General features: G+C 33.7%; 1 protein-coding gene across 3 annotated transcripts; it reads left to right on the top strand.

The window, feature by feature from the left end:
- The first annotated feature begins 1,998 nt into the window (after positions 1 to 1,998).
- LOC306843626 (nuclear receptor coactivator 7-like) lies at positions 1,999 to 25,639 on the top strand. 3 transcript variants are annotated; one of them, XM_079375203.1, is made up of 16 exons: positions 1,999 to 2,355; positions 3,076 to 3,195; positions 6,503 to 6,633; positions 9,633 to 9,703; positions 9,792 to 9,899; positions 10,021 to 10,122; positions 11,773 to 11,898; positions 14,564 to 14,748; positions 15,958 to 16,661; positions 18,209 to 18,380; positions 20,193 to 20,340; positions 20,414 to 20,536; positions 21,627 to 21,779; positions 21,872 to 21,967; positions 23,084 to 23,157; positions 24,419 to 25,639. In XM_079375203.1, exons 1-16 carry the CDS (start codon positions 2,348 to 2,350, stop codon positions 24,552 to 24,554), a joined length of 2,457 nt encoding a protein of 818 aa, XP_079231329.1. In that variant the 5' UTR covers positions 1,999 to 2,347; the 3' UTR covers positions 24,555 to 25,639. The 3 variants fall into 3 exon arrangements, with proteins under 3 accessions (XP_079231329.1, XP_079231331.1, XP_079231330.1); XM_079375205.1 differs by having other exon boundaries at positions 3,072 to 3,195; positions 15,991 to 16,661; XM_079375204.1 differs by having other exon boundaries at positions 2,002 to 2,355; positions 3,072 to 3,195.
- Positions 25,640 to 25,857: the final 218 nt, after the last annotated feature.

Below are 25,857 nucleotides of genomic sequence, written 5' to 3'. Positions count from 1 at the left end.
CTGGTTTAGATCTTGTTCAGCATGTGAAACCAAAACCTGAAAACAGCTAAAAACAGCTGACAGCACAACCACAGCTGCTTATTACTGCTTCATCCACATACATGAGTGCAGGTCAAAACTTCACTTGCATAACAGCTAGTTTCTCTATAGTATTGTTTCAAGCTTCTTCAAAACAAGTTTGCAGGGTTATGAATGCTGATCTAAAGTGCAAATACAAAAAGATAAAAGTCAGTTGTATAATATACTGTACTTAAACTAGCAGGAAAAACTGTGACCTCAGGACAAGAGAGTTGTCACACTTGTTTTAAACGTTGTAATTTTATTTTTATCTTAGCTACATTACCCGTCAAAGGTTTTTGAACAGTAAGATTTTTAATGTGTTTTACAGAAGTCGCTTCTGCTCACCAAGCCTGCATTTATTTGATCCAAAATACAGCAAAAACAGTAATATTGTGAAATATTTTTACTATTTAAAATAACTGCTTTCTATTTGAATATATAGTCAAATATAATGTATTTCTGTGATCTGCAGCTGAATTTTCAGCATCATTACTGCAGTCTTCAGTGCCACATGATCTTCAGAAATCATAATAATATACTGATTTTTTTTAATATTATTATTATAAATATTTAAAACGGTTGAGTACATTTTTTGAGGATTCTTTCATGAATAGAAAGTTCAAGTTCCAAAGATCAGCATTTATCTGCATGAAATAAAAAGCTTTTTATACACTATACCTTTCAAAAGCTTGGAGTCAGTATTATTTTTATTATTATTATTATTATATTTTTTGGACTATTGAAAATACTTTTATTTAGCAAGGATGCATTGAATTGATAAAAAGTGATAAAGACATTTATAATTTTCTATTTACTTTACTTTACTTTTGTCATTTAGCAGACGCTTTTGTCCAAAGCGACTTACAAATAAGAAAAAGTAACTAAAACTAAAAGTCACAACTCTATAAATACTATATACCCACATATTTAAGAAAATAAAGAAATTATTATTAAATAAATAAATAAATAAATACATTTCAGATAAATGCTGTTCCTATGAACTTTCTATTCGTCAAAGAAACCTGAAAAAAAAATCTACTCAGCTGTTTTCAACATAATAATAATAATAATAAATGTTTTTTAAACAGCAAATCAGAATATTAGAATGATTTCTGAAGAATCATGTGACTGGAGTAATGATGCTAAAAATTCAGCTTTGAAATCACAGGAATAAATTACATTTTAAAATATATTCAAATTAAATTTTAAATAGTAAAAATATTTCAGAATTTTACTGTTTTTGCTGTACTTTGATTGGTAGTGTATAAATTACAGTATCTATTGGCCAAAACAATGTTTTGACATATTTGGATGTTAAAATTGTTTATATTGTACTTAAAATTAAATAAAAATAAAAACTTAAATAAAAACACAACAATATAAAACATTACAATTGCAACAAAAATAAAACACTTTAAAAAAAAGGAAAAATCCACAAAACAATTTTAAATATGCCTATGATGTATAAAAGTTACTATAAAGCAATAAAATCTAAATATTTTAGTTCTGTCAAACGATTAATCGCGATTAATCGCATCCAAAATATTTTTTTTGTTTATATAATGTGTGTTCTGTGTATATTTATTATGCATATATAAATACACACACATACAGTATATATTTTGAGAATATTTACATAGATTTATATTAATATAATTTATATTATATATAAATATAATTAATATATAAACATTTTCTGAAATATATACATGCGTGTATTTATATATATATAATAAATATACACAGAACACACATTTATATTATATAAACAAAAAAGGTTATTTTGGATGCGATTAATCGCGATTAATCGTTTGGCAGCACTAAAATAAATACGTCATGGATCTGGAGTTGAAGCGGGGGAGGGGCGTTTCCGCTTTTCCTGTCAATCATACGGGAAAATGGGCGTGGCACGAAAGGACTTCGACCTATGAGAAACCCGACATTTAAATTTAGATATGAATACAGAAATAATTCTATTTGCAAACCCAAACACGCACGTCTAGCGTTTTGTCCGACTGAGTCTCGATATAACGGGTCAAAGTCCCCAAAACAGGCGTCGGTGTCACAGAAATATCCAGAAACAAACGGAATCCGCTTTGAATCTCGATATGGAGGGACTTTAATACCTTTAGCTTTAGCCTGTTAGCTCAGACTGCATGTTTGTGTTTATATCAACAATAACACACTCTCTTCCACAGTTACCACATGAATAAGCAGGTTATTGATATGATCGACGACTGATGAAGAAGTGAAGGAAGCTGCTGGATCCTCAGGGATGTAGTGTTATATGTTTAGGTGGGTTATTGTGTCTCCTCACATGTGCATGTAATTCCTGTTGAACCCGATGCTTGTGTTTTTATCTGTATTGTATTTGTTTTCAATAGGAATGTCTTTGTGCATTGATATATAAACGCACATATATTGATATAACTGTTATGCATGATGTCATCTTTTGTTTTTGTGTTCAACATTTTTAAAACAGTGCATGCATATAAGGTATGGATTTCCAATGTTGTGCATATGACAGATCTGCTATAACGTGACGCACACGACGTAATTTTGCATGCACGCGCATGAATTAATGTGAGTTTGACATGTCAGACGTGATAAACGTGGGTTTCCCTCTCAGTTTATTGATTTGAAATGTGATTGTCATTTATCTATTCAGTTTGCACACCATCATGTAACCAAAGCGTCTATTAAAGCAGACTGATTTGAGATATAAGTTACTCTTGGGCTCAATCTAATCACTGTTTATCTCAAAATCAAACACTGGCTTTGTTGATCTTGAACAATAATGAGTGTTTTAGCAATAAAGATATGTCATCTAGTGGCTTCACCCCCCAAAAAACAAGCTCAGCCTGGCTACATCGACAGTTTCTTGTCCCTGATGCTTGTGTCATTGGGGTTATTGTAGCAACCTTCTATGTGACCCATTGACCCCCGGCTCAAGATAAGGGCGCACATGTTTAGAGGCCGATATTCACCTCTCTTTTTGTGTCTTTGTGAAGACAGCAACGCTCAGGCAACATTGCACGACGGAAGAGAGACCGCTTTGTGTCCAGATCCCAGAGTTGGTGCATTTCAAGCGTCTGCAATGGAGAAGACCGAGAAGAGGCCTGGGTACTTCGCCAGGTGAGGTGGATCAGAATAACACTGATTTATACAGGAAGCACTTGATGGGAAGTGAGAGTCAAATGTGGAGCAGCAGGCCAGACGTTAAGAGCTGAAGCCGTTAATGGTCAATCTGAAAGAGGAATTAATAGTTGTTTCAGGAATAAGATATTTTAACTAACACAGATTTTGCTGTAGTTTTGCTGAAACAGTCCATTACTGCCACATAAGACACAAAATCATGCTTTGCATTTCATAACTATGATCTATAAAAAATGCAATTATGCAATACTATGTTATAAGTTTGACATAAAATGTAATTATAAGATAAGCCGTAGTTAAAGCCAAAGTCAGTTATGACATAGTGTTGAAATTACAAAGGAAAAAGTTGACGTTTTGAGATACTATACGATAATTGTGAAATTAACATTATCCGATACTGTCATAATTGTGAAAAATTATTATATAACTTCAACTTCAACTTTCAACTTTTATTTATTTATATAGCACATTTTAACGCAATTTTATTGCCCAAAGTGCTTCACAATTTAAAAGAAAACATACAAAAAAAGTCAATCATAATTTAAAAAATAAACCACTTAAAAAAAAAAAAAAAAAAAAAAAAAAAAAAAACCAACCCACAGAGAAAAGAGAAAAAGTAGTTAAAAAGTAGTTTATATAAAAAGTCATAATTATGACATAAGTGGACAAATTCGACATTATGATATAAAAAGTCATAATTATTACTTACAAAGTCCTAATTATGAGACAAAAGTCAAAATTAAGAGAGAGTAATTATTATGATTTAAAAAGTCAAAATTATGAGATGCTGAGTAATAATTATGCTGCAAGCGCAATGATATTACGCAGCGCCTGAAAGTAGTCCCCAGCTAGGTAACTAGTGATGATATAGCTGGGGACTACTTTCAGTCGCCTGCTGCACCCATGGTACGGCAGCAAAGTTCCTTGATTATGATTAAGTGATGAGACATAATGTAAACTAAAATAAAACATAAAAATATCAAATTAAAAGCTAATTCAAAAGTAAAAATAGTATTAAATTTAGTGCTGTCAAACAATTCACATCCAAAATAAAAGTTTTGGTTTATATAATGCATGTATATATTAACACATCCACACGCATGTACATATTTAAGAAAAATACACTATAGCCAAAAGTATTGGCACCCCCTTCTAATGAACATGTTTGACTACTTTAGTCATTTCTATCTTAATGTTTAAGCATATAATGATATTCTAGGGAATTGTGTGCTTCTAATGTTACAGCAACAGTTTGGACAGAACCCTTTTCTATTCTAACATGACAGTGTCTCTGTGTATAAGACACGGTTCAGAAAGACATGATTGATTGAGTCAGTGTGGAAGAACTTGACTGGTCTGCAGAAAGACAAGTCCTGATCCCAGCTGAACACTGACTTTATATGCAGACCTTGAGCCAAAAACTCATCACCAAACATTATGATTTGTTAGAAGGGGGTGCCAATACTTTTGGCTATATAGTGTATGTTATGTTAATTTATTAATCCTTAAGAATTTTTCAGATTTTCACTGTGGCATGCATTAAGATTCTTCAACAGAAGATCAACATCAGTCTGATGTCTCTCTCTGGGTCACATGCTGTTATGATCTGTTTCCTGTCATTTGTGATATGGGATGTGAGCTGGGCAGAGGAGTGTGTGTGTGTGTGTGTTACTCTTTCCTGCAGTTTCAGCTTCGAACGAGTCTCTAGTTTGATCGATCGGCTTCCCCTCGCTGTCATACACCATTAGAAAATCCTCTTCTCCAGCTTCCCTCTCGCTCTTTCTCTGTCCGTCTTCTGTTCACGGGTGAATCTCACCACACCTCAACAACATGACATATTTGTTTGATATCATTTGAAGTTAGGCAGATAAATTCTGTCCTTTTTTCAGTTGTGACTTTTCTTTCTTTTAAAAACTTTGACAAAAAGTGATTCATGCTTTTATTACTTCTAGATTAGACTGTAAATCACTTTATGCTGGGGTTAGTCAAACAGCTTTATCCCGATTACTATTGGTTCAGAGTGCGGCCGCTAGACTTTTGACCGGGGTTCATAAACGGGATCATATTACTCCAGTTGTACAGTCCTTACACTGGCTGCCTGTGCGTTACAGAGTAGATTTAAAAATTGTACTTCTTGTCTATAAGTCACTAAATGGTATGTCTCCATCATATATCTCTGATGTATTGATTGAGCACAATATAAGCAGATCCCTCTGGTCTTCTTTTGTTTATTCCTCTTGTTTACTACAATTGCCCCCAAGACTCTGGAATGATCTGCCCACTTTTATTAGAATGGCTTTGTCTGTGGCTCTTTTTAACTCTAAATTAAACACTTTTCTGTTCGATAAGGTTTTTAATCCTTGTCCTATGTTTTTGTTTGCTTATGATGTATTTTTTTCTCCTTCCTCTTGGTTTTACTGCTTTTTATTTTTCATTGTGTTATTGCTGTTTTTAGTTATTTTATTGTATAGCACATTGGTCAACTCTGTTTGTAGTAAAAATTTCTATATAAATAAAATTGCAAATATTGTCCGATCATAACAAACCATACATCAATGGAAATATTATTTATTCAGCTTTCAGATGATGTATAAATCTCAATTTCATAAAATTGACCCTTATGACTGGTTTTGTTCTCCAGGGTCACATATGTTATTGTAAAAAATCTTGTGTAATATAACTTATGTTTGTTTGTTTGCTGGTTTTTATTGTATTGTTGTTTTTGCCATGAAAATAGCCTAAGATGCTAACATGGCATTAAATAAAAAATATACTACTACTATTAAAAAGTGAAGAACCATTAATACATCATGCCTTAATTGCCAAACTAAAATGACTGTTAAGCATATTTTCTTGGATTGTACTGTTTTTAATGCAAATAGACAATGGTTTTATTCAGAGGTGTGTTTTGATTTATGTGTGTTGTAACTGATTTATGTAAAAATGTATCACCTGAATGTATTTTAGAATGTTTGTCTGATGTAGATCTGAAATGTCTTTTATAACTTTTTGTTAATTGTATGTATACCTTGTATAATTTATTCAGAGATTGCCATGAAAATAGCCTTGATGCTGGCATGGTGCTAAAAAGTCAATAAATAAATAAAACTGCTCTGTTCGGCCATCTTGGCTCTGGCCACTGCAGTTTCTCTGGCACAGATTCACTCAGCAGATGAAAAGTGTCATGAATCTGTGGGAGGATTTGATTTTTTTTAAGTTGTTTCTTTGTTGCTGTTTTGACACCGTTGGTGTTGATAATGCTGTATTTTTGTTTTCTGGGTCGCAGGCTGAAGAAGAAGCGGCAGCTGCAGCAGAGCCAATCAGATTTGGAATCCAAGACGCCAGTCATCCGTGAGCCCGCTCCTATTGGTCGATCTCAGGAGAGGAATGCGGAAAGAGGCCAACCTGACGGATCAGGTGAACAATCAGACACACTGAATCTATATGAAGTAGGGCTTCAGTTCTTCTCAATTCAAGAGTAGTTTGGATCGGGCTACACAATTAATCAAAATAAAATCAAAATCACAACATGACTTAATTATCATATTAAATTGCATTTGGGAACGCAACATATGAAAACCCATACTTGTAATTAGAAGCTCAACAAAAGAGAAGCAACTGTTACGGATATCCATCATAATAAAAGCTACAGAGTTTAACATTTTAAATAGAAGAAATTAATAATAAATATTAGTTTATAATAATAATAACAATAAGTATTAGTAAATTTAATACTTTAAAATTTAAAAATATTAGTAAATAAATATTAGTATTGTAATTTTACACTTTTTCTTAAATACTAAATTATTATTGTTATTTTAGTAATATATTTGATTAATTTTGATTCATAATTAATCAAATATAATATAATTAAATATAATATAATTATATTATATTATAATTAATTAAATATAATATAATTATTAATTTAATTTTGATTCATAATACTCTTTAATATGTTTATTTAGTTATGATAATAATGAAAAGCTGTATTACTACTACTATAAAATTTTTCCTAAATATAATTTTTTTTTATTACACTAGTAATATTTCTTATTTTGTTTTAGTAGTTTTTGTAGTAGTTTTTATTTATTTATGTTTTCAGATTTAATTTTAATTTTAGTCATTTTGTTTTTTGCTTTTGTCATTTTTATTTATATATTTATTTATTTTCAGTTTTAATTTAAGTCCTTGTATTTCAACGTCAACTAATTTATTTCAGTTAGTCGCCAAGGCAACATTTCTTAGATTTAAAGTAAAAATGTGCAACTTTATTTCAATTCAACTTTTATATAGTTCTATCATTTTATTATTACATTGTTATATATAATATATAATTTTTTACCAGAAAAAATGCAATGAGATCCCCTCCCCCCAAATTTCATCGTGAATGGTTATTTTTATTTATTATTAGTAAGTAATATTTTGCCCACGAGCAAATACTGGATGCAAGATTATGAATCCAGCAGCTGAAGTGCAGAAATATTGCTTAGGACAGTAAATGGAGTGGATTTAGATTTCACATGACCGTGTTTGTGAAGATTACTGACTTAATCAGGAAGTTTGTCAGCAGGTGAGCTGTGAGTGTGTTATTTATCGAGTCAAACAGACGCGAGCGAGACAGGAAGAGGGTCAGATCTTAAACCTGACCACGCAAACACAGTCTGACCCGGTCAAAGGTCACACGCTGTTTATTAAGGAAGTCACAGAACTGAACCAGACGAGTAAAATAAAGTCCCACTGACTGAACATTGACACGAGAGCGTGAGAAACCATCCAGAACACACTCGATAATCAATAAGACTGATGCTGATAGTGTATTGTTTTGGATCGATATAATGCATGTGTGTTTGGTCATGTATGTTGCTGTCTCTTCTCTAGTTTCGGAGCGCCGTGGTGTTGAATGACGCTCGTATTGTTCTTCATGTTTGTCATACAGAGTCAACATTACACAAGCCTTTATTCAGCAGCTGATGTCTCATCTCAAATTAAAGTCGTGTTGATAGGAACCTGTGCTATTTATAAGCTACTATAATTTTATTAATATGTTGAATTAGCTTTTATTGTTTTCAGTTTTCATTATAATGTCATTTTTGTTATTTTTATTTATTTATTTTATGTTTTAGTAAGTTTGTGCTTTATTTCTTTTTTTCATAATTTTGTTTTCAGTTTTCATTTTAATTTAAGTTTTAGTACGTTTTATGTACTTTTGCTTTTTTAGTTTTTACTTTATGATTTCAGTTTTCATTTTATTTGTAGTTAGTAATTTTATGTGCATTTGCATTTTTATGTTTGCACTTTTGCCATTTTTTATTTTTTATAAAAGTTTTATGTTTTCAGTTTATTTTAGTCATTTTATGTGCTTTTTTTTTTTTTAGTCACTGTAGTATTTCAGCTTCTATTTATTCCAGTTAGTTGCCAAGGCAGCCTTTCTAATTTTAATTTAAGTTTTTAAAATATTTTCCCCGATATTTCTATTTTATTTCAATTAGTATTGCATCAATTCAATATTTCAATTTTAGTTTACAATAAAACACACTGATATAAACAACCAGTTACTGCTGAGGATATTTTACAGTTTAACACACTATAACAATTTTTGGTTTTGAGTCACATATTTCCAGTCGGACAGATTTGGTGAGTCATTTGACTCATTTGAGTCATTTTGATTCATTCGTTCATTCAATGGAACAGCCTCGTTATTTTTAAATCGGACCACACCAGTGTTATTTTAGTACTGTTGAGATACTATTAGTTTTTATTGATCATTTCAGTTTCTTTCTGTTTTTATGTTCTCTGTTTTCTATTTTAATTTCTCTTATAGTTTTAGAAATTTTGTTGTGTGTTTTTATCTTTTTTATTCGTTTTTTTTAATGTTTTTATAAATTTTTATTTTAGTTTTAGTTATTTTAGCACATCACATTAAACAATTAAAAATATATATTTTTTCTTTGGCAGCTAGCTGAAATAAAATAATTTATAAATAATCTTTAAATAATATTTTTTTATTATTTTCTATTTTTTATTTTATATCATCTTATACTTTTGATTAAATTATTTTTTATAATGTTTTATTTATTATTTATTTTCTCTATTTTTTGTCATATTTTAATTTTTTTTTTATTTGTTACTTCATCATGATAATTGTTCTGCTCCAGTATTTTTAATAAACAGATTTCCAAGCATATTCTCAAACTAAACTCCACATACTGTAATTGTACAGTAAAGCACTGTATTATCAGACAGAGATGGATTGTGTGTAAAATTAGCGTTTGTGTCATTAAACCAGTGTTTATTCAGTGTCTTTCTCAGCCAGTAGTAATTGCAGTAATTGTTCTGTGATTTAGTCTGGATAAAAGCGTCCTCTAAATCAATGTCTGTGTACTTTAATGAGTGTTTTGAATCTTTTCTTTCAGATGACAACAGTAAAACATGCAGTCGGACCAAGAAAGAGAAAAGTAGACCTCCAGGAACCGTGGAGTTCACCGTGAGTTCGTCTTGCTGTATAAACGCTGCTCATCTCCTCAATAAACTGCTAATATTTGATGTATTTAACTGAATGTGTGGATGGTCAGGTCGGACCGAAGGACACTCTGAACAGCATCGCTCTGAAGTTCAACATCACTCCGAATAAACTGGTGCAGTTGAACCGTCTCTACTCACACAGCGTCGTACCTGGACAGGTGAGCACGTGATTGACCGCAAGAATCGGTCAAATGTTTTGAAAAAATCGAGAATTTAATTTTTTGCCACATCGTCCAGCCCTAGAAAAACCTAAAGCCTAACGTTTTGTTTCTCACTCAGAAACTGTCCGTCCCTGATGTGGACCAATCAGAGCGCGGATCTCAGGTCGACGGCTCCTCTGAACATCTCACAGCGCCCGAGTCGTCAGAGAAGGAGCAGAAGGTAAGTCATGAAGCACAGAAACATCTCCAGCATGAATCACAACCATACAAACTGTGTGAAGCAAAACAGTGTTTGAGTATCATCAGAAAGACAAACACTGCTGACTGTGTGCTTAAACAGAGTCAAACATCCCATGATGCAATGTGCTACACTGTAATAAAACTACTGTTTATACATAATTACAAATATAAAAAATACATTATGGAATTAGTTACAAAATATTCAGATATTTAATTTGTAAGTAGGTTGAGCGTATATGTCTGATTTAATACTTTATCATTCGTCATCACATCATATTCATCAGTGTAATATATTGCTAGATCAGGGTTATTATAGTAAAAAAAAAAAATTATTTTAGTAGTGCTGTCAAACGATTAATCGCATCCAAAATAATGTTTTTGTGTACATAATTTATGTTTGTGTACACGTGTATTATAAATGTATATTTATTATATAAATACAAACACATGCATGTATATATTTAAGAAAAATATGTTACATTTATATATTAAATATATTTATATATGATATAAATTATATAAATATATACATGTAGATACATGTAAATATTTTCAAAATATTTGCTGTATGTGTGTTTATTTATGTGATTAATCTTTTGACAGCACTAGTTTTTAGCAACTAGCTGAAATAAAATAAATGTAAAACATATTTGTGTGTATACATATATATATATATATATATATATATATATATATATATACATATTTTGTTTACGTTTTTTATTTTATTTCAGCTAGTCAAAAAAAGTTAATTTTCACTCAATTTAACTTGATGTACTAAAATGTATTTATTTTTGTTTAATTGTGTTTTAAGTTTTAATTTTATTAATTTTGTTATGTGCTTTTTTCATTTTTATTTATCTTTATTTATTTATTTAAAATTTTAGTCAATGTACTTTTTCAACTTCAATCTTTTTTTGGGGGTAATTTTAATTTAAGTTAAAAAAAATCTATATAATTTTTATATTTTATTTTATTTCAGATTTATTTCAATTAATGATTATAAAAATAAAAACAATTAAAATTAAGAAAAATAAAAAAAATAAAAAAACTATCATAGTATCTCAATGATACTAAAATAACCCTGCGCTAGACATTCAGTGATTAAACAGTTTTTGTTTATTTATTATTTTCTTGAAGTCCCCCTGAGGTTTTAAATTAATATCTCAATAAAGTTCAATATTTATTGAACTTTATTTATCATCACACAATTTTTCTGATGTTAGTTAATGTTCATATGCCAGGCAGATAAACAAATAAAATATTCTTATTTTACTAAGTGTTTTATTTTTAATGTTTTTATTTTAAAACCATTTGTTTTCATTTAGAATTTTTAGAATTATTATCTTTCATCTGATTACAAACCTGCAGTTTCCTCCAAACCCAGAATTTCATAAAGGCCTCTGAGCTCATAATAGGACACTAAATAGGATCTTAAAAAAGACTGGTAGAGCTCTATTAAAGCGTTTAAATCTCCAGTATACTTCACTCTGAGGAGTTTGTGCTGAATTGTGGATTTGTTCTGCTGTATTGTTGGCTAATGCAGTCCTATTAAGCCTCATGAATAATGAATGAGTTTCTGCTGACTCTGAATCAGTACTAATGGATCTCTGCTCTCTCCGTCTGACAGGATGGTGAATCGAGCAGCAGGTCCGGACGGCCCGTGCGCAGAGAGATGTCTCCGCTCTCTGAAGACGAGAGTCCGGCCACCGTCAAATTCCTCAAGATGAGCTGCAAGTACTTCACTGATGGCATGGTGAGCGTTACGTGATGCTGTTCAGTCACGCCGGGTCAAACCAATCACATTTCAGAAACTTCCTGAAGAAAGACAAACATATATGTGACCCTGCAGCACAAAAGCAGTCATCAGTAGCACAGGTATATTTGTAGCAATAGCCAACAATACATTGTATGGGACACAATTATACATTTCTCTTTTATGCCAAAAATCATTATGATTTTAAGTACAGACCATGTTCCATGAAGACATTTTGTACATTTCTTACCGTAAATATATCAAAACTTAATTTTTGATTAGTAATTGATGTATTTAGTTACCACTTGTAGTAAATCTGAGTGTACTAGTGTATGAAAGATGGGTTCAAGTGTATTGCAAGTGGTAACTAAATACATTTTTTAAATACAGAGATAGTATGCTAAAAGTGCATTTTAGTTCATATTCATTATGTATCAAAATAGCACAGTTGAGTACACTTAGTTGATCTTAAGTTTATCTTAAGAAGTACTAAAGGATCATTTTTAGTATATTAAGTTCAAAATTAGTGTGCAGTGAGTATTTACTGAGTAATCCACTATTTTGGGGGATCAAAAGGACAATTCAGACCCAAATTACAGAGGGGTAAAAATTAATTTAGAAAGATGGCAGCATCATTGTTATTTTTACTCCGAGATTGGTCGCTCTATTAGTAAAATCTGTTGACTTTAGCAATTTTTGTTGCATTATATGCCAATGGTGTCCATTCAAAAATGAAGAAAAAGCACTTAAGCACCAAGTTTTTTGGCCAAAGTTTGCATGCCTGTACCTCAAGAAGTATTAAAGATGCCTTAATATCCTTTTAGATGACGGTTCTTTTTTTTAGTTGTGACGTATTGTCAAGTATGGTGACCCATACTCGAAATTGGTGCTCTGCGTTTAACCCATCCAAGTGCACACAGACAGCAGTGAGTAGTGAACAAATGCACACACACACACACACACACCGTGAACACACACCCGGAGCAGTGGGCAGCCATGCTGCGGCGCCCGGGGAGCAGTTGGGGGTTCGGTGTCTTGCTCAAGGGCACCTCAGTCGTGGTATTGAGGGTGGAGAGAGCGCTGGACATTCACTCCCCCCACCTACAATCCCTGCCGGCCGGGGGCTCGAACTCGCAACCTTTCGATTACGAGTCCGACTCTCTAACCATTAGGCACCGACTTCTTAACAAGGGTTTCTTTTAAAGCCCTGTATGGTTCAGTTCTAGAGATTTGAGTGTAACTCAATGAGTAAATTATACACATTCTCAGTGGTCAAAAACCAAATGTGGGTCACTTGGCACACAGCTGCTACTTTTTTTCTTTTAAAGAGGAAGGTCTGAAGAACAAGTAGTAGTATATATTTATTTAATGCCATGTCAGCATCTTAGGCTATTTTCATGGCAAAAACAATGTAAAAAATACAAGTATAACAAAAAACCAGCAAACAAACAAGTTATTTTACACAAGATTTTTATATTAACATATGATAAAAAAACTTTTTCTGGCAAAATTATACTAAATAACGCTTCAAGTATGTAAGTAATATGTTTGACAGAAATGGGAACCTTGCAAAACATGCATTGAGTAGGGTCTTCACCTTGTATGACTTATGCAACATCTGGTAAATACCACTTGATCAAATCTAGTTTTAAAAGAGATTAAAAATCTATTTGAAATTTCCGGATTTATTTCATGTAATTTATTATTTGTACATGTATCCCACTCTTCTTGCCACTTATTTAATATATAAGGATTAATAATAGGTCTGATCTCTGAGGGAGGAATGTGACATTTGTTTACTTCCTGATTAAAAGCCTTCTTTGCAGCTGAATCAGCTCGCTCTTTTCCTGAAAGCCCTACATGGCCTGGAACCCAGCCAAAAAAATAATACTATAGAATTGATTCTGTAGATGGTCCACTTTGGTTCAAATACAATCTATCAAAGGATGTAATCATTGCTGCAGTTACGTGAAGAACAAATAATGTTGAAACTAGAAACGTATCTTGTGTCCCTCTATCAAAACAACTGCCTAGTGCTAAAAATGATCTTTTTTCAAAGTTTGCATGCCTGTACCTCAAGAAGTATTAAAGATATCGCAATATCCGTTTAGATTCTGGTTCTTAACAAACTTTTCTTTTAGCATCTTAATTTTTAAGGCGCTATATGGTTCATTTCATGAGATCTGGGGATCTCAATGTGGCTCCATGTGCAAATTTTGTTGAATTTTACTCATGTTCAATGGTCGAAAAACCAAACCAGTCACTTTTGCTTTAAGTTTTATCACCTGGGCTGGACTTGTTAGTAAAAGTGAAAGTTAGCAGCTGTAAAGGCCCTTTCACACCAAAAGTGAAATTAATAAGCCATAGCCTGAAGTGAATAAATGCAACATGTGTTACTTATTTGAAAAAAGTAGCTCTGATATTTTCTTGTAAATTTAAAAGTAATGCATTACTTTACTAGTTACTTGAAAAAGTAATCTGATTACACAACTGGCTTTGCTTGTAATGCATTACCCCCAACACTGACAGTGAAAAACACTGTTCCTACATCCTCTGACCAATAGATTTCAAGTCATTTGTGATGCTTTTTTACTCATCATAGCGATTTCCATGATGCAGAAAAGACACACTTCAGCTTTAATTGAGGTTTCTGGGATCTCTGCAGGGAGTTGTGGGAGGAGTGATGATTATAACCCCCAACAACATCATGTTTGACCCGCACAAATCTGACCCGCTGGTGATTGAGAACGGCTGTGAGGAGTATGGCCTCATCTGTCCCATGGAGGAGGTGCTGTCTGTGGCCCTGTATGATGATGTGTCCCGTATGAAGCTCAAGGACGCGCTGCCGTCGTAAGCAACAGACTCTTTCCCTCTGTCTTTTCTCTGGTTTCTGTCTTTAAAATCTCTTACATTTTGGTGTTGTCTTAGAAAACCCGCTCTGTGTTTTTTATGGTTTTAAAAAATATTTTATTTAAACGATTATGTACTTGTTTTTACTGCTAGAAACGAGCTGCAGGTTTTGTTTTGGGATGGCAGCAAAATTTAGTTTTAGCACCATTATGATTTGATTATATACCAGTAGGACTTTTATTGTGTAATCTATGAGCAGCCAGATCCTTAATTTCTCATGGTTCAGTTTGTATTACAGTTCTGTGGTCTCAGTCTGTAAATATTTACAGGTCCACGATTAAAATTAAATTAATTTAATATTTAATATTTTAATACGCTGAATGACCAATAACAATCCAGTTGTTTTGTTTGTTAAAATGAAAAGTATTTATTTTTATTAAATTAAATAAATTTTAATTTAAGTTATTTTTAACTCATTTATTTTACCTTTTTATTTTATTTTTTTTAATTGTATTTATTGCATTGCATTTATTTATGTAAATGTAACTAATTAATTTTGATATCATTTATTTTATTTTAACTTATTTTGTTTATTTTATTACATATTAACTGTAATTTAATTTATTTATTTCGATTTAGCTTATTTTATTTTATTTATTTACATTTATTTTCCATATTTATTTTATTTTTTATAAAATGCATTATTTATTTAAATTTTTTATTTTAACTTTTTAACATATTAATTTTTCTACTTTACCTCATGTATTAATTAATTTAATTCTTTATTTATTTTTACTTTAACCACACATTTACAGAAAAGGCTTAATGGCAAAATGAGCAATTTAAATGTTAAGTGTAAAGTTTATATTTTATAAACAGTGTGATAGTAGCATATTTTAAGTATTTATTCACCATGCTGCAATACATTTTATATCATTCTCACAAACCGAGGGACAAATTAAAATTATTGATGTAAATCACCTGAAATAGTCCACCTCTTTCACTTAAAAAAAAAATATTTTTTATTCATTCCATTTTGGTTCAGCTTTGTCTTCAAAAATCACTTTTATCCCTTACGTTTTGTCATATTTCTGTTTTGTTCAGTTGAGTTTTGAGTTTGTTCATTTTGGATGTTTTGCTTGTTTTTCTCTTTAATTTCACCATCTCCACCCTAATGATGATGATGATGGCCGCTGTTGTTGGCGGTAGTGATGAAGCCCAGGATCTCTGTCCGTTATACAGGCCAGGCGAGTGGGAGGAGCTTCCCTCCGAACGAGATCTGAACCCCTTTAGTCGTTACGAGGCTCTCGGCGCGCCCAACCGGCCAATCGTGTTAGACGATATCGAAACGGCCGTCTCTGAGATATCAGAGTGCCAGATCGCTGACAAATCTCCGTCAGACGAAGGTTTCACCGAACTGGAGCTGCTGCAGAGCGACTCTAACACCACCTGCTCCTGCCAGGAGGGGGCGTCACTACAGGAGCAAAGAAAGACGCCAACAGACAAATCTGTGACGTCTTTTCGCGCTGAGGAAGACGAGGACGAAGGCCTTCACAACCGTTCTACAGATGACAACACAGAGCTGCTACAGTCTTTTCCGAACAGGCTGGATGAACCCACGGCACTGGTGCATGATGGGAAGGAAGCTACCACAGAAGTGAATGAAGAAACCAAAACAAGGGGTGAAACGTTAGTAAATAATGTCTCAGTCATCGAGGTGACCGCAAGCGACCAAAAAGCAAAGGCGACCCTAGAGGACTCTGGGAAATGTAGTAGTTCGCCTGGACCAAATCTTGAGGATAATAAGGGACCAAACTCAGACGCACAGCTTTCTGAAGCCGAGCTACGCAGACGGGCCAGTGAGGCCGAGATGAAGTCATGGCTGCTAAAAAGAATGCAGAGACCAATCGAAGGTGAGTCTGTGTGATTGACAGGAAAGACCAGCCAATCACAGCAAAGGACGGTTTTCAAGCATGCGGTTTCTAACATTAGTGAGCTGCCTACATCCCAACTGATGTAAGCGACATTTTTAATTTAGTGGTGTTTGTATTCAATTACAGTATTTATTAATAATTTGAATGAGCTTTTATTTGTTTTTTAATTGTATTTGTTTCTATTTTAATTTTAGTTGAATTTTTATAATTTTTAAGTGTGATTTTATTCTTTTTTTTAATGGTTTTAATTTGATTTAAGTTTATTTCAGTTAAAGTCATTTTAACTTGCATCAGTTAGTTGCCATTATAATGTATTCACAATTTTATTTTATAAGGATTAATATTTTTTTTATTTAGCTTTAATTTATATTTATTTCAATTGTAGTTTTAGCAATTTTAGTACTTTTACTTAAGCTTATTTTATTTCAGTTAGTTCCCAAGCAACATTTCCTATTTCTATTTTTCAGGTTTTCAAGTTTTTCATTTAATGTTTATATTTTATTTTATTTCAGATTTATTTAAAATGTAATAGTTTTAGTTTTAGCTACCTCTACAGCAAAAAATATATATATATTTAAATATATTTCAAAATATACAAAAGCCTAAAAAATATATTTGCTAAAATGTTTCAAAATATATTTATGTGAATATATTTTCTACCAATACATTTTTGCCTATTTTTAAAAAATGCATTTTTATAATATAAACATTTTTTAAAAGCATTTTAAAAAGATATTTTGCCTTCCGTATACTTCAAAAATACGTTCACCTATGTCCCATTTGAAGGAATTATTTTTGTTATCTATAGCACATGTGAACACATTTGAATAAAAATAAGTTATGAATCAAGCCTAAATGTAGGCTACTGTAAGATTATAAATGTATTTTCTTTCCCCTGAAATATTTTTTTTAAATATATTTTGGTTGGTGAAGGTTGAAATTAAATAGATTGTCAGTTTCAAAAACATATTTCTTCTCAGTTTGCAGCATATATGTAGCATGTATTTATATAAGTATATTTTGGCCAAAAAATTAAATTTTTTTTGCTGTATGGGTAATAACAACACTGATAAGAGAATGATTTGGAATGCAAGCTCACAGGAAGCTCCCCCCTTAACTGACCTTAGTATGACAACAAAACAAAAAAAAGCTTTGGCCCAAACAAGGTGTCAAATGAATAATGCTTTTGGAGCAGCTTATGTGTTGAAAACGTCTATGATTTCTTAAAATGCTCTCTTTGTAGGCAGTGCACTAGGAACAGAGCTCTCGTGTTCGAGCTCGTATTTTTAACAGATGAGGGTTCATCAGGCCTCTCAGCAGAAGCTGATAGTGACATTGGAAAAACAAACAGAGCCTGAACACTTGCATAATTTCCCATATGGCCCTGCGGCAGAGTCAACATGATGCTTCTGTCTCCTAAATAGCGGTTTTCAGACATTTTTAGCCATTTGTTTTCTAGATTATCACAACTAATGAGGCCAGGAGATGGTCCGATGTTCAGAGCTGGTATCTGATCTGATTTACAGATATGCTGCTGTCCAATGAAGAAAAGAGCAAAGCTCCGCCCATGTTCCTCTGCTTTAAGGTGGGGAAGCCAATGAGGAAGTCCTTCGCCGCTGGTCGGACATCTAGCCCTGCCCACTCGTACACTGGCAGAGGGCGGAAACCAGAATATTGGTTTGCTGTGCCTCAAGAGAGGTATGAATGGGTTCCTATTAGGGATGTTCATTTCTGTTATTTCTCCTAACCGCTTGCTAACAGATTATTAACCATTAACCACAAGATAATTTAAAATTAGAACTGAATTAAATTAGAAAGTATAAGTGTCTGTGACATGTTAAAAATACCAAAATTAGTTTTCCGGGGATTAATTTTACATGTGCAAAAAGCAGCAGACAACAGAACATGAGGATTCATTTGGTCACACCACATCACGCACTTGCGGCGCTTAAAAAACATAAGAAAGCTAAGCTATATATATTATGAATAGGCCAGTAGGATGAATATATTTTTACTTAATAAATTAACAAAATTAAAGAAAAAAACGGTTCATTTTTGTGCTGTGCGAAAGGAAACCAAGACGGCAGAAAGTAGCATCCTATTTTTCTTTATTTTACAAAAGCACAAAGATTTTGTTTTATTGTTAATGTACACAAATGAAAACCTTTTACAGTAGTTTTTTCCACTATGAAGGAAAAAATTTAATTGATTGCGCTGGCACACGTGCACAGAGTTAAGCATTGCTAACTTAACAATGCAATATAGTTATAGTTTTCATTCTTGTTATTTTCTGAATACGGTTAAATTGAAAGGATTTGTTGTGGCGTGAGGGGAACTAAAATAGCCCAGCTATGTTTATAGTGTTCATAATGTTTGTAAACATTTTACGTCGGCTTTAGGCCTATTTCTAAATGTAATAATAAAATGCGACTTATACGCGACATGTTTTTTTTCTCTCAAAATCACAATTTATTTTATACACGTAGCGTATATTAACCATGCAGTAGGGCTGTCAAAAAAAATCGAATTTTGAATATTCGTTGAATTTAAATAAAAAATCCACATTCCAAATTTTAGGTGTGCATCAGGCGGCCTTATCAGTGGTGCACGAGGTGCGATGACGATGTAGGTGTCCTTGCATTTTAATGTTTTTTTGTTAGCCTGTCTAGTTGAACCCACTGGATGCAGCGCTGCTGCGTTGTTCATTCAAAATATTGTGGAAAAAGAGAACATCAATGCGGAGAAGATGCTTCAGTCACACAGAACGCATATTTATCGCATTTTCTATAGGAGCATCTATCACCGTTGCACTCGTGTCTCGCTCGAGAGCCGCATGTTTAGAAAGCCATGTAATATTAAGTTCAACTTTTAAAAAAAACATGTCTCGAGACTTTATGGTGGTTTTTCCCCATCCCACTGCATGTCATGTTTTGTCAAGTACTTTGTAATTGGTTTTTGGTCCTTCATATTAAACTATACGTACATACATGATGCTGTTTTGTTTAAACTAAATATATTAATTATATATGGTTTATAAACATGCACTTTTTTCAAAGATGGTCTGTTATTTTATTGCTTTGAAGAAACATGCATTAGTAATATTTTGCTCGATGCGCTCTCTTGTGGCTTCAGAAGCCAAATTTTTTTTTTTTCCCTAATTATGCCTTTTAAATTCAAATATAATTTTAAGTACAAAATTCGAATTTCGTTTTTCATTTTAAAATATTTTGATCAATTACTGGAAAAAAAAAAAATATATATATATTTTTAAATCAATCAGTCAAAATACTTACTGTTGGTTAATGGTTGATCACTTGTATATCATTGCTCTTTTGTTGGGTTTGATTGCTTCTGTTGTCCTCATTTGTAAGTCGCTTTGGATAAAAGCATCTGCTAAATGACTGAATGTAAACGTGATTGAGGTTGTTTTGTTGTGAGGCGTTTAAACTAGCATCCCTAGTTCCTACAATATAATATTTCTAACCAAATCTTCCTGCTGTTTCTCCAAAGAGTGGACCACCTGTACTCGTTCTTCATCCAGTGGTCTCCAGACACTTATGGGAAAGACGCTCAAGAGCAGGGCTTCGTGGTCGTGGAGAAAGACGAGCTCACCATGATCGACAACTTCTTCAGTGACCCGGTTCCTCGCAGCTGGGAGGTGAGGAGCATGCGACTCTTGTGAGAAACACCTAAAAGAATATGATTAATATGAACGCTTGGTTTGTCATCAGATCATCACGATTAATGAGGCCAAGAGACGCCAGAGCTTCAGCTTCGAGGACGAGGAGCCTCTAGATCTTCTTCCTGTGCTGATGGACCCCAGTGCTCTTCTGGAAGACACGCACATTGAGAAGGTCTGCATTGTTTACTACTTTAAAGGGACAATGAAAATGTCTTGTTAATTTACTCATTCAAGTAAATTATCTTCAGTAGAACAGTAAAGAAGATTTTTAACTGAAATCGTGACCCTTGGTGATTCATGAAATGCAAGTCAATGTGCTACCGTTTTTTGAGAATTAAAAAAAAGCATATCAAGCAGCACAAAATTAATACCCGTGGTTCCTGACTATATATTGAGTTCTTATGAAGCGAAACGATCGGTTTGTGCAAGAAACTGAACATTACTTACAACATTATTACCTGTAATCCAGAGCCTCAGGCAAATGGGGAAATATGATTCTTTTCTGCAAACTGGTTCTTTTGGACAGTTTGTTTCAGTGTGCTGGTTCAATTCACTAGTTAGTTTACGTAATCAAGCAATGATGTAACATATTCACAACTGTGTTATTAAAGCCGCAATTGTGTTATTATTATAGAGTCGAACTCTTTTCTCAGTTCGTCTCTAGTTCCTGTTGAAGGAGCTGGAGATTGGGTCATATATGCCATTATTTCGGCTCATTTCCAGTCGGACTGTCAGGCGTCCAAAAGTGAGTAACTTGTAAATCTGTGCTGCTCGAGCCGTGAACTGATTCAGATGCGTCAGCCCAATTAAGTCAAATTGTTCAACTAGCTCACTAAAAAGAATCGGTTCAAAAGAATGATTCGTTCATGGTCTGGACATCACTCTGGACTGTTTGCCTGAGGCTCTGGATTACAGGTAATAATGTTGTAAATAAGTTTCTTGCACACATCGAGTGTTTCGCTTTATAAGTCATCAATATATCATCAGAAGCTACGGCTATTCATTTGCCAGTAGTAATTTGCTGTAGGCATTGACTTGCATTTTATGAATCACCAAGAAAAATGAAAATCTTATTTATAGTTCTACTGAATAAAGAAAGTCATCTACATCTTGGATGGCCTGAGGGTGAATAAATTAGCAAATTTTCACTTTTGGGTCAACTATCTATCCCTGTAAATATTTAAAGGTCCATTGGAATTTCTTTGAGATTGTGATATCATAAATGGTGATCATTGTGATTTGTATGATGCTTTCTCCTGCAGCTGTCCACTCGTTTGCCGGCCCGTGTTCAGGGTTATCCGTGGCGTCTGGTCTACAGTACGGTGGTACACGGAACCAGCCTGAAAACCTTGTACAGGAACCTGATGGAGCTGGACTGCCCTGTGCTGATGGTTATCAAAGACATGGACAATCAGGTACATGCACTACTGTGAGCGCTGTTGGTACTGTGACCGACTGATGAAACTGGTGTTGCCATGTTAAAAAAACGTATCATTTTCTCCTGCAGATGTTTGGAGCGTTTTCCACTCACCCTTTTCGACTGAGTGAGCACTATTATGGGACAGGAGAGACCTTCCTCTACAGCTTCTGCCCAGAGATCAAGGTGTGCTTCTGACCTACATAGACTTTAGGGATCAAAATTGTTTGCAAACGCCCTAGCAGCTTCTCAGCAACTGCAAAATAATGCCTTATTAACTACTCAGACGTCTTAGCAATTGCTTAACAATGTCCTGGCAACCAATCAGAACACCTTTGCAACCACCTAGAACACATTAGCAACTGCCTAGCAACACCCTAGAAACCACTTAAAGAACATTGGGAACCACACAGTCTTAACAACCTCTTAGAATATGTCAGCAATTGTTGCCAGTGTCTTGTCAACCACCCAGAAAACCTTAGCAACTGCCTAGCAACACCTTAGAAACCACTTAGAGAACATTGGTAAACACATGGCAACGCCTTGGAAACCACTCAGAACATCTTAGCAACTGCTTGATAATTTCAGGGAAACTAATCAGAACACAGCTGCCTAGCAACAGCTTAGAAACCACTTAGAAAACATTGGCAACCACATAGTCTTAACAACCACTCAGAATATGTCAGCAACTGTTGCCAATGTCCTGTCATCCAATCAGAACGCCTTTGCAACCGCCAGGCAACCACCTAGAACACATTAGCAACTGCATAGCAACACCCTAGAAACCACTTAAAGAACATTAGCAACCACACAGTCTTAACAACCACTCAGAATATGTCAGCAACTGTTGCCAATGTCCTGTCAACCAATCAGAATGCCTTTGCAACCACCTAGAACACCTTAGCAACCCCCTAGAAACCACTTAGAGAACATTGGCAAAAATATCAACACACTAGTCTAAAATCTACTTTGTCACGCCACAATTGATTGCGACCAGTATGAATAGCTCCATAGGGATCTATTGTTTTGATTCAAGAATGTCATTGTGTGGTACATCTGCATCACTTAATCGTGCTCAGTGTGAAACGACCTTAAATCATTTCCATCAAATCTCTGTTCGAATTAAGTATTCAAACTGCATGAGGCCTCAGTACCTGTGTAAAGTGACAGCTGTAGTTTGTCTTGATGTTTGTCTTTAGTTAATTCAATTTACATTTATTTGTATAGCGTTCACGATACACATCATTCCAAAGCAGCTTCACAGAAAAACACTGTGTCGTTAATGACGCTCAATGTCTTCAGGTTTACCACTGGACGGGTGAAAACTCATACTTTGTGAAAGGAAACACGGATTCCCTTCAGATCGGTGGAGGAGGGTGAGTTCAGAAACATGCTAACGTGAGCTGGGTAGTAACTGATTACATGTAATCCAGATTACGTAATTAGATTAAATTACATTTTAAAATACTCAGTAATCAGACTACAGTTAGTTTTTTATGAATTACATGATTACACATCATTCACACAGTTGTAATAAATTATTCATAATGTATTGATTCTCCCTAATTTCTGTTTAAAATTTCCTTTCTAACATCCCTTTCTAACCTACTGCTCATATACACTCAGAAAGTGCAGTTTTGTGGACATTCACACAGAGATCAGTCATTAGTCAGGTGCAACACAGCATTTGAGCAATGTATTTACAAAAATCATTTCAGGTTTATGAACTGTTTCAACATTGCATCAACTACCGATGAACACATGAATTTTTATTTTAATTATCACTCAGTTGGTTATTTTTAACCATGTATAACTATGTCTCTTTGGAAGGCTTTTGTCTTTCAAACACATTAAAATGCATTGCTTATTTACATGTAATGCAGGAATTCCCAAACTATTATGTGACCTTGGACCACAAAACCAGTCATAAGGCTCAATTTTTCAAAATTTAGATTTATACATCATCATCATAATATTTCCATTGATGTATGGTTTGTTATGATAGGACAATATTTGTCTGAGATGCAACTATTTGAAAATCTGGAATCTGAGGGAGCAAAAAAATCTAAATATTGAGAAAATCTCCTTTAAAGATATTCAAATGAAGTTCTTAGCAATGCATATTACTAATCAAAAATTAAGTTTTGATATATTTACGGTAGGAAATTCACTAAATATCTTCATGGAACATGATCTTTACTTAATATTTTGATTGATGTAATTTTAAAATGATTAACTTCAAAATTTTTATGATTTAATTAATTACTAGCTTTCCATTAAACTCACGAACCCCAATTTGGGAAACCTTGACATTGACGATTAATGCATTTCATGTTGTTAATGACAATGAATGGAATATATTTTCTTTCTCTGTTTATTTTTATATCAAAATGATATATCCTATGATTATCCTATTTAAATTAATGTGAAAAACGAGATGGGTCAAAGGTAATCTAAAAGTAATCTGATTATATTACCTAAAATGTGTAATGTAATGGATTACGATACTAACTGCAATTTTTATCATGCAATTTGGAATCAGTAGCGGATTACAGTTTGTAAGTAATCTACCCAGCTCTGTGCCATACATGCATCTTTCGCTGCTGCGTGTTTAACGCTCAACTGTCCGTCTCCCAGGGGTCATATGGGCCTGTGGCTAGACGCCGACCTTTACCACGGCACCACGTCTAAATGCTCCACCTTCAACAACCTGCCACTATCCTCCAAACAGGACTTCACCATCCAAAACCTGGAGGTGTGGGCCTTCGAATGAGCGCCTGTGTCGCACGCAAACATCCACACGCTAACGTACCCACGCCACTGTCACGGCATGATGACATGATGTCTACTTGATGCTTTATCCCGTACTGTACGAGGCTGATCGCGTGAATCCGGTCCGACATGGTTTTACTTGGTTTCTCCTGGTCTGAGCACGGAGAGAGAAGTTTGTGGCAGCGATGCCGCCCACAGCTATCCCAGCATGCAATATGTTCTCCTGCTGAAATATAACCAATATATAAACACATATATGCGTGTATGTGAACGGCGAGGACTGTGTACGATATTCGGGAAGCGTTGAAAGCCGAAGACGTAATCGGTGGCCAAATCTGTCGCTTTGAGGCCAGTCGCTCAAATCGTAATTTTTGTTTACATCGTGGCGATTTGATGCGTTTAGTTGGTGTATTTCCACATTCGTATCTTCACAATGCCAATTGGTTTTGTTGACCAAAGCATTTTATTTGCCTTGTTCTCCAGTTTTTATATTTCGTTGTTTTCTTTTTCTATTTGAGTGGGTTTTTTTATATATTGGACGTGACATATAGTCATATTCCTACGTGACGATTGTTTTGCTGTTTTGTGATATTTTAGGGACCTTTTCTAGTTCGTTCGAAAGGGAAGCACTTGAAGTTATGCCAGTATTACTCGTGAACACTATGGTAATCGCACGCCTGATTTCATTAACTAAGTCGCATCAGTTTCTAGCAAATCAGGTTCACCACTTCACTGTGGGTTTGTGTATGCAATCACTGACTGATGTCACTTCCTGTTATACGGTAGCACGATTATTACGTGATTAAGTGTGAACAGAAAGTCCATTCTTGCTGTTGAAGGCACTTCTCTTTGGAAACGCCCACTCATTTCACTACTAGACAGCATCTGTGGGCATTAACTAACCGCGTCCATTCCAAAACCGCATTCATGGTCCATTAGTGAAAAAAAATAAAAAAGTTTACAAGTGTTTCAATGTGTCTCTGATTTCAAACACTGTCCGGTTGTGTATGGTAACCAGTGAATGTCATATTTATTGTGTATTTCTGTGTTTGAAAGTGAACCAAATAAATACAATAAATGAAGAGGAAAATGACTCGTTTAATTGATTCAATATATATTTAATGTTAATATTTTTAATACTTAACACTTTACATTAAGAGCTCATTTGCTAACTTTAAAGCATGTATGAACCTTTGTTAGAAATACAATTGTGTGTTAATTTCATTGTAAAGTAGTAATTCCTGAAATGTAATATCATTGCATAATAATTTATATAGTTTCACATACTATTTTTTTAAGTCCCA

This window comes from Barbus barbus (assembly GCF_936440315.1).
Source record: "Barbus barbus genome assembly, chromosome: 24".
Taxonomy (NCBI): Eukaryota; Metazoa; Chordata; class Actinopteri; order Cypriniformes; family Cyprinidae; genus Barbus; species Barbus barbus.
This window is presented reverse-complemented; position numbering and strand designations above follow the sequence as displayed.